This window comes from Oratosquilla oratoria, chromosome 29, assembly GCF_046742065.1.
Source record: "Oratosquilla oratoria isolate Oo_2021 chromosome 29, ASM4674206v1, whole genome shotgun sequence".
NCBI lineage: Eukaryota > Metazoa > Arthropoda > Malacostraca > Stomatopoda > Squillidae > Oratosquilla > Oratosquilla oratoria.
Genome location: NC_134805.1, coordinates 9480543 through 9493042, shown reverse-complemented (window position 1 = coordinate 9493042; position 12500 = coordinate 9480543). Strand labels below are relative to the sequence as shown.

Here is a 12500-nt window from a genome sequence, read left to right as displayed (position 1 = left end):
ATGTTGGGTTATCAGGTGCTAAGCTGGAGATTACCTTCGTTGTCGCGGGTGACTCTCTCTCTCTCTCTCTCTCTCTCTCTCTCTCTCTCTCTCTCTCTCTCTTTCTTTCTCTCTCTCTCTCTCTCCTTACCTTCACCTCCTTCCCTCCCTATTTATAACCTCGTCCCTCCTCCCACTTTGCCTCTGCCTCTGCCTCACCCTTTCCTTGCCTCTGCAGGTATCCCACGTCCGGTGGGCATAACCCACATCCAGTCAGTCCTTAATCCTAGAGCTTCTCTTTGCTCCACACTTACAATAATCCGCCCACACCTATTTCTTATTTGGCTGTCAATTCAATAACATGTCATATGTGTGTGTGTGTGTGTGTGTGTGTGTGTGTGTGTGTGTGTGTGTGTGTGTGTGTGTGTGTGTGTGTGTGTGTGTGTGTGTGTGTGTGTGTTAAATAGAGAGAGAGGGTGAGAGAGAGAGATAGAGAGAAAGACAGGGTGAGAGAGAGAGAGAGAGAGAGAGACAGGGTGAGAGAGAGAGGGTGAGAGACAGAGACAGAGAGAAAGAGAGGGCGAGAGAGACACGGAGAGGGAAAGAGACAGGGAGAGAGAGGGAGAGAGACGGGAAGAGAGAGAGAGAGAGAGATAGAGATAGAGAGAGAGAGATAGAGAGACGGAGGGGTAAGGAAAGTGAGGAAAGGGTGAAAAGGAAAAGTGAAACAAATTTTGGGAGTATAAAGAGTGACTCTTCAGGAAAAGAGAGTGAAACAGATTTTGGGAGAATAAAGAGCGACACTGAAGGAAAAGAGAGTGAAACAGATTTTGGGAGTATAAAGAGTGACTCTGAAGGAAAAGAGAGTGAAACATTTTGGGAGTATAAAGAGTGACTCTTCAGGAAAAGAGAGTAAAACAGAGAGAAGGTCTGGAAGTAGTGGAGGGTGATGAGGAGTGGATGGGTGAGCAAGGGTGAGGAGCAAGAAGTGAGTTTAGGGTGATTTGTGCGTGTTAGCACGCCACAGTATTAAAAGTATTTTAATTCACATTTAATCGAAAAATCGTCCGTCATTGACAGTCTGAGAGACAGAAATAAGCAAAAGACTCCGTCTTTATTTTATCTATTTTTTATCTATTTAATTATTCATTTAATAATCCATTTATTTACTTGTTTATAATTTTTTATTTATTTTTATCAATTGTTTTTATTATTACTTTTCATAATCATCATCATTTATTGTTATTATCATCAATAATATTATCATTATTATTATCATCATTTTTATTTACATAATTATTATTAGTTTTATATTATTATCATTAATATTATTATTATCATAATAATAATCATAATAATCATCACATCATAATCATCATCATCATTTTTTTTTTTTTTTTTTTTAAGGATTCCGGGGCTTTCGTTCGCCCGGATCCCAACCTACCGGCATTCCGGAACCGTCTTTATCGATACAATACAAACACCAATACCAAAGTTTGCTTCCATGTCCTTTGCTACCAGACACTAAGACGACCCACCAACAAGCCTCCCAGAACTTCTTTTCTCAACTGTACACTAAGAACTGGGTGGGAAGATGAGAGGAAGTGAAGTGAGGAGTTATGTTGGAGTGTAAAAGCGTCATCACACTAGGCAATTTTTCCTCCGACTGTAGGAGAAAATTTACAACCCGTAGCTTTCGAGAAGGAATCTGATTTGCTGAGGGGAAAGGTTTTTCCTTCAGCATATCAAATAACATTCTATGTATTTTTGTTATGAACGCAAAATAGTTTGCCAGAAAGTGATTTGACGGAGGAAAAAGTGCTGGAGGTGGTCGGCACCGCCGATTAGTTGGAGGTTGTAGGAAAAATACCCCAGCCTGATAACCATTTAAGAAGAGAATAAAAGTATGGATTGTAAAGAGGGTTCCACAGAAGTGTAGAGTAGTTCATTTTCAGAGGCGTAGAAGTTACTTGCAGCTCAACAAAATCGTCTGGCGCCAGCCTGAATAAAATATGGCGCCAGTCTGAATAAAATCGTTGGGCGCCAGCCTGAACAAAATCTTCTGGCACCAGCCTGAATAAAAATCCCTGGCGCCAGACTGAATAGAATCGTCTGGCTCCAGACTGAATAAAATCGTCGAGCACCAAACTGAATAAAATCTTCTGGCGCCAGACTGAATAGAATAGTCTGGCGCCAGACTGAATAGAATAGTCTGGCGCCAGCCTGAATAACATCGTCCGACGCCAGCCTTGAATAAAATATTCTGGCGCCAGACTGAATAAAACCGTCAGGCGCCAGCCTGAATAAAATCGTCGGGCGCCAGCCTGAATAGAATCATCTGACGCCAGCCTGAATAAAATCATCGGGCGCCGGCCTGAATAGAATCGTCGGGTGCCAAACTGAATAAAATCGTTTAGCGCCAGACTAAACAGAATCGTCTGGCGCCAGGCTGAATAGAATCGTTTGGCGCCAGACTAAATAGAATTGTCTGGCCCCAGCCTGAACAGAACTGTCTGACGTCAGACTGATTAAAATAGTCTGGTGCCACCCTGAATAAAATCGTCGAGTGCCAGACTGAACAAAATTGTCTGGCGCCAGCCTGAATAAAATCGTCTGTCGCAAGCCTTAATAGGATCGTCTAGTTTAGGGTGAGGGTGGGTTAGGGTGACTGGGAAGATGGTTTAGGGTGAAGATCTGGAAGGTGAGGAGAAGAGGGTGAAGGAGGAGCGGGAGAGGAGGGGTGAGATCATCAGGGTGTTGGTGTGTTAGGGTGAAAGGGAAGCTGGTTTAGGGTGATCTGAGCGAGTTTAGGGTAAAGGGTGAGTGGGAGAGAATGGGTAAGAGCTTCAGGGTGATGGTGGGTTAGGGTGACTGGGAAGCTGGTTTAGGGTGAAGATCTGGAGGGTGAGGAGAAGAGGGTGAGGGGTGAAGGGTGAGGTTCAGGGTGACACTGAGGCTGTGGCGGCGTGGTAGACGGGAGGGTGAGGGGGAGCGGAGAGGGTGGTGCCGGCCTCCTTTGATGGAGTTGGCGCCAAATCCCGGCTCGGCAGACCGCCTTATCGCCTTATCACGTCGACTTGCGTACACACACACACGCACGTACACACACACACACACGCACGTACACACACACACACACACACACACACACACACACATACACACACGCACGCACAATGAGGTAAACGCCAATAACTGAAAAAGTATGCAAGTGTGTGTGTGTGTGTGTGTGTGTGTGTGTGTGTGTGTGTGTGTGTGTGTGTGTGTGTGTGTGTGTGTGTGTGTGTGTGTGTGTGTGTGTGTGTGTGTGTGTGTGAGCGCGTGTGTGTGTGCGTATTAAATAAGTAAATAATGACGTACAAAGCACCGGACTTGTCAAATTTCCGGGTCACGGCTACAAATAATAATTATGAAAAGATTCTAACGCCTTCCCTCTTCACGTAAAACATGTAATTACTAGCCTTCCCTAGTCCATCCATTTCATTTTCTGCCTTTCTTTCCTCTCTCCAATAATTAATCTCTCTCTCTCTCTCTCTCTCTCTCTCTCTCTCTCTCTCTCTCTGCGTCTATGCAGGGATATAGGTAAGTATATAGGTAACTGGTTAGATAGGTAAGTAGAGAGATAGGTGTGCGTAAGGTACATAGGTAAACAGGGGATGAGATGAGGGTAGATGGGTGGGCGGGCATATAAATAGGTAGGTGGGTAAGTAGGTAAATAGGTAGGTAGTAGGTATGCTGTTAGGTAGATAGGTAGGTAATCTGGTAGGTAGATAGGTAGGTGTGTGCGTAGGTAAGTAGGTAGGCAGGTAAGTATGTACGTTGGTAGGCTGGTAGGTAGATAGGTAGGTAAGCTGGTAGGTAGATAGGTTGGTAAGCTGGTAGGTAGATAGGTAGGTAAGCTGGTAGGTAGATAGGTAGGTAAGCTGGTAGGTAGATAGGTTGGTAAGTACGTAGGTAAGTACGTACGTTGATAGGCTGGTAGGTAGATAGGTAGGTAAGCTGGTAGGTAGATAGGTTGGTAAGCTGGTAGGTAGATAGGTTGGTAAGCTGGTAGGTAGATAGGTAGGTAAGCTGGTAGGTAGATAGGTAGGTAAGCTGGTAGGTAGATAGGTTGGTAAGTACGTAGGTAGGTAAGTACGTACGTTGATAGGCTGGTAGGTAGATAGGTAGGTAGGCTGTTAGGTAGATAGGTAGGTAAGTAGGTATTTAGGTAAATATGTAGGTAAATAGGTGGGTGGAAGGCACAACTGTACGTCAATTAGTAGGTACTCTCATGCAGGTTAGTTTGGTAAACAAGCTGGTTGGCAGTCAATTAGACTGGTAGTCAGGTAGACTGACAGTCAGTTAGATTGACAGTCAGTTAGATTGACAGTCAGTTAGACTGTCAGTCAGAAAGCTCGAATAGAAGGCTATATAGGTTGACTGGCAAATATGAAGGTTGGCAGACTGACAGGCAAGTTTGAAAGTGAGACGAGCAGGATTGATGGGGAAGTAGATTGGGTTGAATAGGCAAACAGGCTGCCATGAAATCAGGCATGTAGGCCGTCATGCAGGCTGAGGGGTGCTTAGATAAGCTGGTTATATAAGTAGATTGGTAAGATGGAAGGAAGGTAGGTTAAACACTCAAGCAGGATGGCAGGTCATAAGTAGGCAGGCGGGCAGCAGGTAGTAGGTAAGCAGGTAGGCAGTAGCCTGAAAGGTAGGCAAATTAGGTAAGTAGACACGTTGGCATGGAAATAGGCAAACAGGTACGTAGGTAAGTAGGTAGGTTAGGTAAGTAATTATGAATGTACGTAGGCAAGTCGGCAGGTCAGGAAGGTAAACATAAATAGTAGATGGAAAATAGGCAAGCAAGTAGGCAAACGGACAGGCAAGTAGGCAGGCAAGTCATGTAGATAGGCGTGTACGAAAGCAAGCAGGCATGCAGGCAGGAAAGATGCAAACAATCGGACAGAAAGTCGATTATGTAAACAAACGCTTGCGCCCAAACAGACAGACAGGTCGAGTGAAACATAACTCTGTTCGTTTGTTTACTTCATATGTACCCTCTCCCACTCGCCCCCCCCCCCCTTCTCTCTCTCTCTCTCTCTCCCCCTGCATCTGATGGATTTGAAAGTACACATCCTCGTATGCAGACCGGGTCGTAACTGTACGGATTTCCTTATCTCCATCGCACCAACTCTCCACACGGGCCGCCATATTGTCTTGACGTAACATGGGCCCAGGGTCACGTGACCATGATGTCATCACTCGAGAGCGTTCGTACGTCCGTGTATTCTTGTGTTGGCGTTGTACTGACGCGAACGCAGACTTCAAGAAATGAAGAAATACCGATTTTATGTTAGATTCCACAGTTGATGATAGGACACACAGACACACAGACACACACACACACACACACACACACACACATATATATATATATATATATATATATATATTCTTTTTTTTTCTAAATAGAAATGTACTAGCACATTTGTAAATGACACACAGTTGATAGCCGAAATATACGAATCTTCTTCCATTCGAAGTTTTTCTCCGACTGTTGGTTTCCTAGGTGTGATATATATATATATATATATATATATATATATATATATATATATATATATATTTTTCTTAATATATATATATATACATATATATATATGTGTGTGTGTGTGTGTGTGTGTGTGTGTGTGTGTGTGTGTGTGTGTGTGTGTGTGTGTGTGTGTGTGTGTGTGTAAATTTGTAACTACATACGACTCTTTATACCTGAACAATACCTATTCAAGGCACAGGGAATGATCCAAAATCAAAAAAATATGTAATACGAGCAATGGCGTTTGCTTCTGCGATGAAAAATGTAAATGTATCTACACAACCGCAAAAAATATATTTTCAGTTATATCGACACACGTACGATATAACAATTACAACGCAACTAAGAAAAAATACTAGACTACCTGTGATACTAACAGTAGATAATATGAGGAAAAAATATTTATTAACCCATCCACATGTAATGTGAAACAACTTTGATACCAGAATTATTATTCATCCTAATTATGATTCTATTGACCTTAATAACAGATACAAGTGACAAATTCATTTATACACATACGCATTTCGTATGAGGTACCGACAGCATGTTCTATGCGGTCACTATCTTAGGGATTTTAGTGACATTCTTAAAGACCAGAGTCAGAATTTTTTACGACTGAAGATTAATCTCCAATTACAAAAGGATGCTAGACACTTTCATGATCTACGAGCCTTCCGCTCGTCTACCCTTCTGAAATCTCTGCTTAACTACATCTATGTTTTCACTTCTTTGATGTGGCGTTGTACCCAAAGATAGATCCACTAATCAACAAGAACCCACTGTGTTGGATAAAAAGAAATGAAATAGATGATATCCATATATTTCGATCACGGACTGTGATCCTCTTCAGTGGAATACCAATGGATATATATGGATATCATCTATTTCATTTCTTCTTATCCAACACAGTGGGTTCTTGTTGAATTTTACGAATGTGTTACGACATTACTTTGTAGTTATAGATCCACTAGTTGTTGCTGAAACACATACACACACACACACACACACACATTCACACACAAACGCACGCATACAAACACACACACAAACGTACACACAGTCACACATACAAACACAGCCACAAGCACTAATTTACACATTATATATAGTGGATAAATCACTGGAGAGAAATGTAGTAACACATTTGTAAATCACAACTAACACCACAGTCAGACGAAGAGGATTGCAGTTAGCAACCAAAATATATAGTTTCACTTACTCAACTCTTTCGTCCGACTGTGGTGTTAGTTGTTATTATATATAGCATACATAAACAAATATATCTACACTCTCTACGTGCCTACTATAAGTAAACCCCTAAAAGGATCCTGAGAACCTCCTGACCAACGGCTCTTCTTCTTCTTCTTGCAGGCAAGACTCGCACCAAGGACAAGTACCGAGTGGTCTACAGCGACCACCAGCGCCTCGAACTCGAGAAGGAGTTCCACTACTCACGTTACATCACCATCCGTCGCAAGGCCGAGCTGGCTACCATGCTGGGACTCTCAGAACGCCAGGTAAGATCAACTTGGAGCGGTGTTGTCACCTGTTAGCGACCTCGAAGTCGTCACCGGTCAACGACCTCCAAGTCGTCACCGGTCAACGACCTCCAAGTCGTCTTTGGTTAGGGACCTCGAAGTTGTCACCGGTTAACGACCTCGAAGTCGTCTCCGGTTAGCGACCTCGAAGTCGTCTCCGGTTAGCGACCCCCAAGTCGTCTTTGGTTAGGGACCTCGAAGTTGTCACCGGTTAACGACCTTGAAGTCGTCTCCGGTTAACGACCTCGAAGTCGTCTTTTGTTAGCGACCTCAAAGTTGTCTTTGGTTAAGGACCTTGAAGTCGTCTCCTGTTAGCGACCTCGAAGTCGTCTTTGGTTAGGGACCTCGAAGTTGTCACAGGTTAGCGACCTCGAAGTCGTCTTTGGTTAGGGACCTAGAAATCTTCTCCGGTCAATGACCTCGAAGTCGTCTCCAGTTAACGACCTCGAAGTCGTCTCCGGTTAACGACCTCGAAGTCGTCTCCGGTCAACGACCTCGAAGTCGTCTCCGGTCAACGACCTCGAAGTCGTCTCCGGTCAACGACCTCGAAGTCGTCTCCGGTCAGTGGCCTCGAAGTCGTCTTTAGTTAGCGACCTCGGTGTCGTCACCGGTTAGCAACCCCGATGCAGTCACCGGTTAGCGACCCCGAAGTCGTCACGGGTCAACAACCTCGAAGTCGTCTCCGGTCATTGTCCTTGAAGTCGTCTTCGGTTAGCGACCTCGAAGACGTCTCCGGTTAACGACTTCGAGATCGTCTCCGGTTAACGACTTCGAGATCGTCTCCGGTCAACGACCTCGAAGTCGTCTCTGGTTAACGACCTCAAAGTCGTCTCCGGTCAACGACCTCGAAGTCGTCTCCGGTTAACGACCTCGAAGTCGTCTCCGGTTAACGACCTCGAAGTCGTCACCGGTCAACAACCTCGAAGTTGTCTCCGGTCAACGACCTCCAAGTCGTCACCGGTCAACGACCTCGAAGTCGTCACCGGTCAACAACCTCGAAGTTGTCTCCGGTTAACGACCTCGAAGTCGTCTCCGGACAACGACCTCGAAGTCGTCTCCGGACAACGACCTCGAAGTCGTCTCCGGTCAGCGACCTCGAAGTCGTCTCCGGTCAGCGACCTCGAAGTCGTCTCCGGACAACGACCTCGAAGTCGTCACCGGTCAACGACCTCGAAGTCGTCTCCGGTTAACGACCTTGAAGTCGTCACTGGTCAACGACCTCGAAGTCGTCTCCGGTGAATGACCTCGAAGTCGTCTCCGGTCAACGACCTCGAAGTCGTCTCCGGTCAGCGACCTCGAAGTCGTCTCCGGTCAACGACCTCTCGTAAATCAACAGTTCCGAAGTTCGTCAGGCGAGTATTCTTGTGGTGGAAGTAAGGGACTCAAGAAAGGGGAGACGGGAGCTGAGAAAATTGTGAAACAGAAAATGAATTGATATAGATCTAGTTAGATTCTCTAAAATTCGGAATCTCCAACAAGCATACATACATACATATACATATACCAAGGCTTTTTCCCCCTTACAAGGGGGGTAGCCAAAAAGAAAAAGGCATAAAATCATCCCCACCCATTCCATCCCTGAATACACTCCACACCCCTCCACCCTCCCTCTTATCTTAGCACCTCCTTAGCAGAACCAAAAAATAACCGAAATCTAGAAAACTCTGGACATATACCAGAAACAGTTCTCGATTTTTTTTTCATTTCCGAAATGGGGGGACGGAGAGGGGGGGGGGACGGAGAGGGGGGGGTCGCCGATTTAATGAAGCGGCCTTGCTGTGGATGTGCTGTGTCTTGCGACACTGCTTCTGACCCAGGGCAGTGGACAAGGTGCAGGGATGACCCGTCATCCAGGAGGTGCTCAGATAAGAGGGAGGGTGGAGGGGTGTGGAGTGTATTCAGGGATGGAATGGGTGGAAATGATTTTATGCCTTTCCCTTTTTGGCTACCTCCCTTGTATTTTTGCTCCGGAAACAAAACATTTTTGAATGTCAGTGATTCACATTACAGATCTATGGCATCAACTATTAAGAAAGAGGGTACTTGAGGGGAGAGTGGCTGGAAGTTATGAGAGGGCTGCACTGGAAAGTGGATGGGAGCTCCAAATGGGGAATGGAACCGTAAATAAGGAGACCTCTGGGAATACCAAAGAAATATAAGAGGGGGAGGGTCTTGGAGAGTAGAAAGGGTCTGGGAAAGAAGAAGGGCCTGGAAGAGAAGGGCCGGAAAGAGGAGAAGGGCCTGGAAGAATGGAAGGGTCTACCAGAGGGAATTGGTCTAGGAGAGGAGAAGGGCCTGGAAGAGAAGGGCCTGGAAGAGAAGAAGGGCCTGGAAGAAGGGAGGGGCCTACCAGAAGGAAATGGTCTAGGAGAGGAGAAGGGCCTGGATGAAGAAAAGGTCCGGAAGAGGAGAAGGGCCTGGAAGAGGAGAAGGGCCTGGAAGAGAAGGGCCTGGAAGAGAAGGGCCTGAAAGAAGAGAAGGGCCTGGAAGAAGGGAAGGGTCTACCAGAGGGAAATGGTCTAGGAGAGGAGAAGAGCCCGGAGAGGCCTGGAAGAGGAGAGGTGCCTGGAAATGGGAGGGTCTAGAAGAGAGGAATGGTCTGTAAGAGGTGAAGGGGCAGGAATAGAAGGACCTAGAAGAAAGGGTCTTAAAGAGATTAAGGGCCTGGAAGAGTGGGAGAGTTTGGGAGAGGAGAAATAGACTGGAAAGGAAGAGGCTGGAAGAAAGGGTCTGTGAGAAGATAAAGGTCTGGAAGCTGGGAAATGCCTGAGCGAGAGGAAGGATCTGGAAGAAGAGTAAGGTCTGGAAGAAGAGAAAGGTCTGGAGGAGGGAAAAGGTCCGAAAGAGGGGAAGAGTCTGAGCGAGAGGAGGGGCCTGGAAAAGGAGAATGGCCTGGTAGAAGAGAAGGACCTGGAAGAGGAGCTGGAAGAATGGGAGGGTTTGGGGGGAAAGATCTAGAAATGAGGAAGTGTCTGGGAGAGGAGACGAGACGTACCTGGAAGAGGGAAGGACCTGAAAGAGGAGAAGGGCCTGGAAACGAACCTGGAAGAGGAGAAGGGCCTGGAAACGAACCTGGAGGAGGGAAAGGGTCTGAGAGAGGAGACGGGTATGGGCAGTGGAAGGATCTGTGAGACAAGGGCCTGGAAGGGGGAAGGGCCTGAAAGAGGAGAAGGGCCTGGAAACGAACCTGGAAGAGGAGAAGGGCCTGGAAACGAACCTGGAGGGAAAAGGGTCTGGAAGAGGAGACGGACATGGGAAGGGGAAGGGCCTGAAAGAATGAAAAGGTTTGGAAGAGAAGGGTCTGGAAGAAAAGAAGGACCTGGAGGAGAGGAAGGGTCAAAGAGAAAGGAAGGGCCTGGATGAGAAGCAAGACTGGAAGATAGTTGAGACTGGTAGAGAAACGAGACTGGAAGAGAGTTGAGACTGGTAGAGAAACGAGACTGGAAGACTGGAAGACCTAGTACGAATAGATAGGAAAAGACCTGATCAGTTAAGACACGAAAAAGTCAAGACGGCTCAAGAGAAGGAAGAAGGGAGAGTGGAAGGGACGTTAAAGAAAGGGAACGAGGAACCCAAAGTACACTGCAAGTATGATTACTAAATCGGATGGAGCAAAATAAAACAGTCAGAAAGAGAGAGAGAGAGAGAGAGAGAGAGAGAGAGAGAGGAAGAGAGAGGAAGAGAGAGGGAAAGAGAGGGGGAAAGGGAGAGAAAAAGAGAGCGAGAATCTGTTTGAAAGAGAGACGGAACTAGATGGGCAAGAGGAAGTGACCAAAGTGAAGTACTAGACTCGGGAGGAAAAAGACAGAGAGGACGGGATCGATAAAACGGGACTGACAAGACGAGAGAAGGAGAGGAGAGAAGGGAAGGGAAGGAGAGGAGAGGAGAGAAGGAGAGGAGAGGAAAAGGGAAGGAAAGTCCTTGCCAAAGAAGAAACGTTCATTCTTTTGGTGAGACTAATAGTCATTATTCTATTTGTCGCCAAATTTTAATCAACATATGAAAACTCCCTTACTAGCAAAGGGGTTAAATACAAGAGTCAATCTCGATTCAGGGTCCGAGGACTGAGCGAGTGGAAGAGTCTCCACAAGGAACTGGAAGAAGAGTGGATTGGTCAGTTTAAGAGAAGGGTGGAAGTGTGGAAGAGGGGTGGAATGGTACAAAGTGGGTTATCTTATCCATTTCCGTGACATTCCAGTGTTTCGGAAAAAGCTGAACACATTCCGATCGCATTAACGACATGACAACATGTCTTTGCGGAATATTAAACTAAACAAGGCGGTCGTATCCCGTAGACTGAATAAAACACGGACCTATGGCACCTGAAATTTATCTTTGTAAATGAAAGACTTTCCACAATTATACTTTCCTAGACTCAGTCAGGTGATTGATATATCACTGTCGAGGCTCAATAGTAAGTACTACGGACCACAAACACTTATTTTCGTTTTTAATCACTCGATCATCCTGATCTTCTTAAGGCACACCTCCAAGGGTAAATGGCACTTTCTCAGACAAATTGGTGCGACTGAATCATACTCCTGTTAACCAGGTCACTAGAATAGTTCAAGTTGATGATACAGGGGCTTTCACGAATCACGATAACCATGCAGTCCAGAGTCAGAGTGTTAATATGTGGCGAAATTTTTTACCTTGAAAATACACATTAAAACATACACAAGATGTATGCATGCATACACACAAGTTATGCATACACGCACACACACATATATATATATACACATATATATATATATACATATATATACACATATATATATATACATATATATATTTATACACACACAATATTATATATATACAGGGTGTCCCAGAAAAATGTACTCATACCATGACATCACGAGTAACTGTGATATTGGATATACGCAGGGGTTGGGGGAACTAGACTGGACTAAGGGGAAAAACTAAACGCTTCTTTAATTTCATCACATTCTTTAACTTCAAACCAATTCTTGTACTAATGTAAAAAAAAAATACTGCACTTACTGTCTTTCAAAGTGTGCGTACATTTTATTGAGACACCCTGTATGTGTGTATATATATATATATATACATATACATATATTATATACATATAGATACATACATATGCATATACATATATACACATATGCATATATATATATATATATATATATACATATACATATATATACATACATATGCATATATATATATATATATATATATATATACATATATATATACATATATATATATATATATATATATATATATATATATATATACACACATAATTTTTATGACAGTCGCATGTAGGACTCGAACCCACAGCTCAGCCACCCGTAAGATAACCTTCACAATAGTATTGTGAAGGTTATCTTACGGGTGGCTGAGCAGTGAGTTCGAATCCTATA

The 12500-nt window shown here is 44.6% G+C and overlaps 1 protein-coding gene across 2 annotated transcripts in view; it reads left to right on the top strand.

Annotated features, from left to right (window-relative positions):
• The window catches only part of LOC143040590 (uncharacterized), a 170998-nt gene that overhangs the window by 147864 nt on the left and 10634 nt on the right, over window positions 1-12500 (top strand). For both annotated transcript variants that reach the window (XM_076211683.1, XM_076211682.1), the window contains one exon: window positions 6935-7080. In XM_076211683.1, the coding sequence (XP_076067798.1) occupies window positions 6935-7080 (146 nt within the window). The remainder of the gene's footprint in view (window positions 1-6934; window positions 7081-12500) is intronic.